Source organism: Sphaeroforma arctica (assembly GCF_001186125.1).
Source record: "Sphaeroforma arctica JP610 unplaced genomic scaffold supercont1.7155, whole genome shotgun sequence".
Classification (NCBI taxonomy): Eukaryota; class Ichthyosporea; order Ichthyophonida; genus Sphaeroforma; species Sphaeroforma arctica.
In genome coordinates, this window is record NW_014033403.1 from 1 (window position 1) to 1492 (window position 1492).

Below are 1492 nucleotides of genomic sequence, written 5' to 3' on the forward strand. Positions count from 1 at the left end.
GGGCACCTGTATGCGTCAACAATCAACTGTGGTCTCTCTTCATTTACCATCTCCAGTTGATTGTCGCATACACGTGTATACTTGCACTGACCTGTCTTCTACATCCTACAACGTATCGAGGCCCGCTGCTAGCCTTGACAATGAACCTCTCCTCGTCCAACTGTTTAAGCACCTCTCCAATGATCTGCCCCACACTCTGCAATGCCTTCAAATCATCCTCACTTTTATCGTAATCCTTATCTAATTTCGCAAGTTGCTTACGAGAATGCTTAACTTTTGCCTCTAACTCTCGGTGTTCTAGGAGCTTCCTTCGGTATGATACTAGTGCAGCTTTCTTGGCCTGCTCCGCCGGGTCAATCACAGGTGCTGGTGTTTCTGGGGCAGGGGCGTCAGCCATTACCTCATCGGTGTTACTACTACTCATATTTATATTTATTTACAATACTGGAACTTACTTAAGTCCTGTATATTTAGTATAGTTATGATCGTATGCGCTGAGTGTGTCTGATGTATGTAGACGGTAAGCGCACCCTTTGTTTGTATAAACTGTGTATATATCAACAATTCGTTTTATTATTGAATATTATTAAGTACGTGTATCTATTGTGAAGTATTCTGTTTACAGATGTGACATACTCGCTCCGATTGAGTTTTGACACATACTAATCGGATTCCAAAAATAAACGTAAACAATGTTCTAAAATTAGATCAGAGTTTATTTATAGATGGGCGGTAGTAAAGTATATGTACAAATTTTCCACCCCATACCAAATACAATTTTGATCGTCAATTCGGTTGACTGTGTGTCCATACAGTAAACGTTTAATGTTAACGCACAGGTGATTAGAATTTACAAAATGAGTACGTTAATATAGTCCCACGGACTCAATCCGTTCTCCCTCACAACAATATTTATAATAAAAAAACTTTTCATTCTACACAGATGGTCATGATGAATATCTGACGACTGACAGCCTCTTCCTCTACATACTTCGTCAAGAGTATCGGTTCCCCGAGACTATACGCAGGGCCTTCGTACAATAGGTCAAAGCTCTGTATACCATAGGTACTATTAATACCCCTTCGGGATAAGCTATAGAGATGTACAAACATCAAGAAGAAGGCGATATTGATGGACCCGACACCATAAGGCTGAAGCGAACAGTAGAAGTTTATCATAATACTTACCACAGCCCCTTTGGCGTTGAGCTGGCGCTGAACGGAAAGTATGTTCATTGGAAATATGGTTCACGTTCCATAGTTACCTATATATATATATATAAATATATGTATATATATATATATATGTGTGTGTGTGTTGTGTGAGAGAGAGAGAGAGTGCGTGTGTGTGTGTGTGTGCGTGTATTTTAGAGAATATGCATTTATTTATGTATATATATATATATATCTACATGTGCTTGTGTACGTTTATATATATATGTATATATATATATATATATATATATATGTGTGTGTGTGTGTGTGCGTGTGT

The 1492-nt window shown here is 38.4% G+C and overlaps 1 protein-coding gene across 1 annotated transcript; it reads right to left on the reverse strand.

The window, feature by feature from the left end:
- Nucleotides 1–43: 43 nt before the first annotated feature.
- On the reverse strand, nucleotides 44–424 carry SARC_15991 (hypothetical protein; the record flags this gene model as incomplete). The annotated part of the gene is made up of 1 exon (XM_014289895.1): nucleotides 44–424. One exon carries the CDS (start codon nucleotides 422–424, stop codon nucleotides 44–46), a length of 381 nt encoding a protein of 126 aa, XP_014145370.1.
- Between the last annotated feature and the right edge of the window lie 1068 nt (nucleotides 425–1492).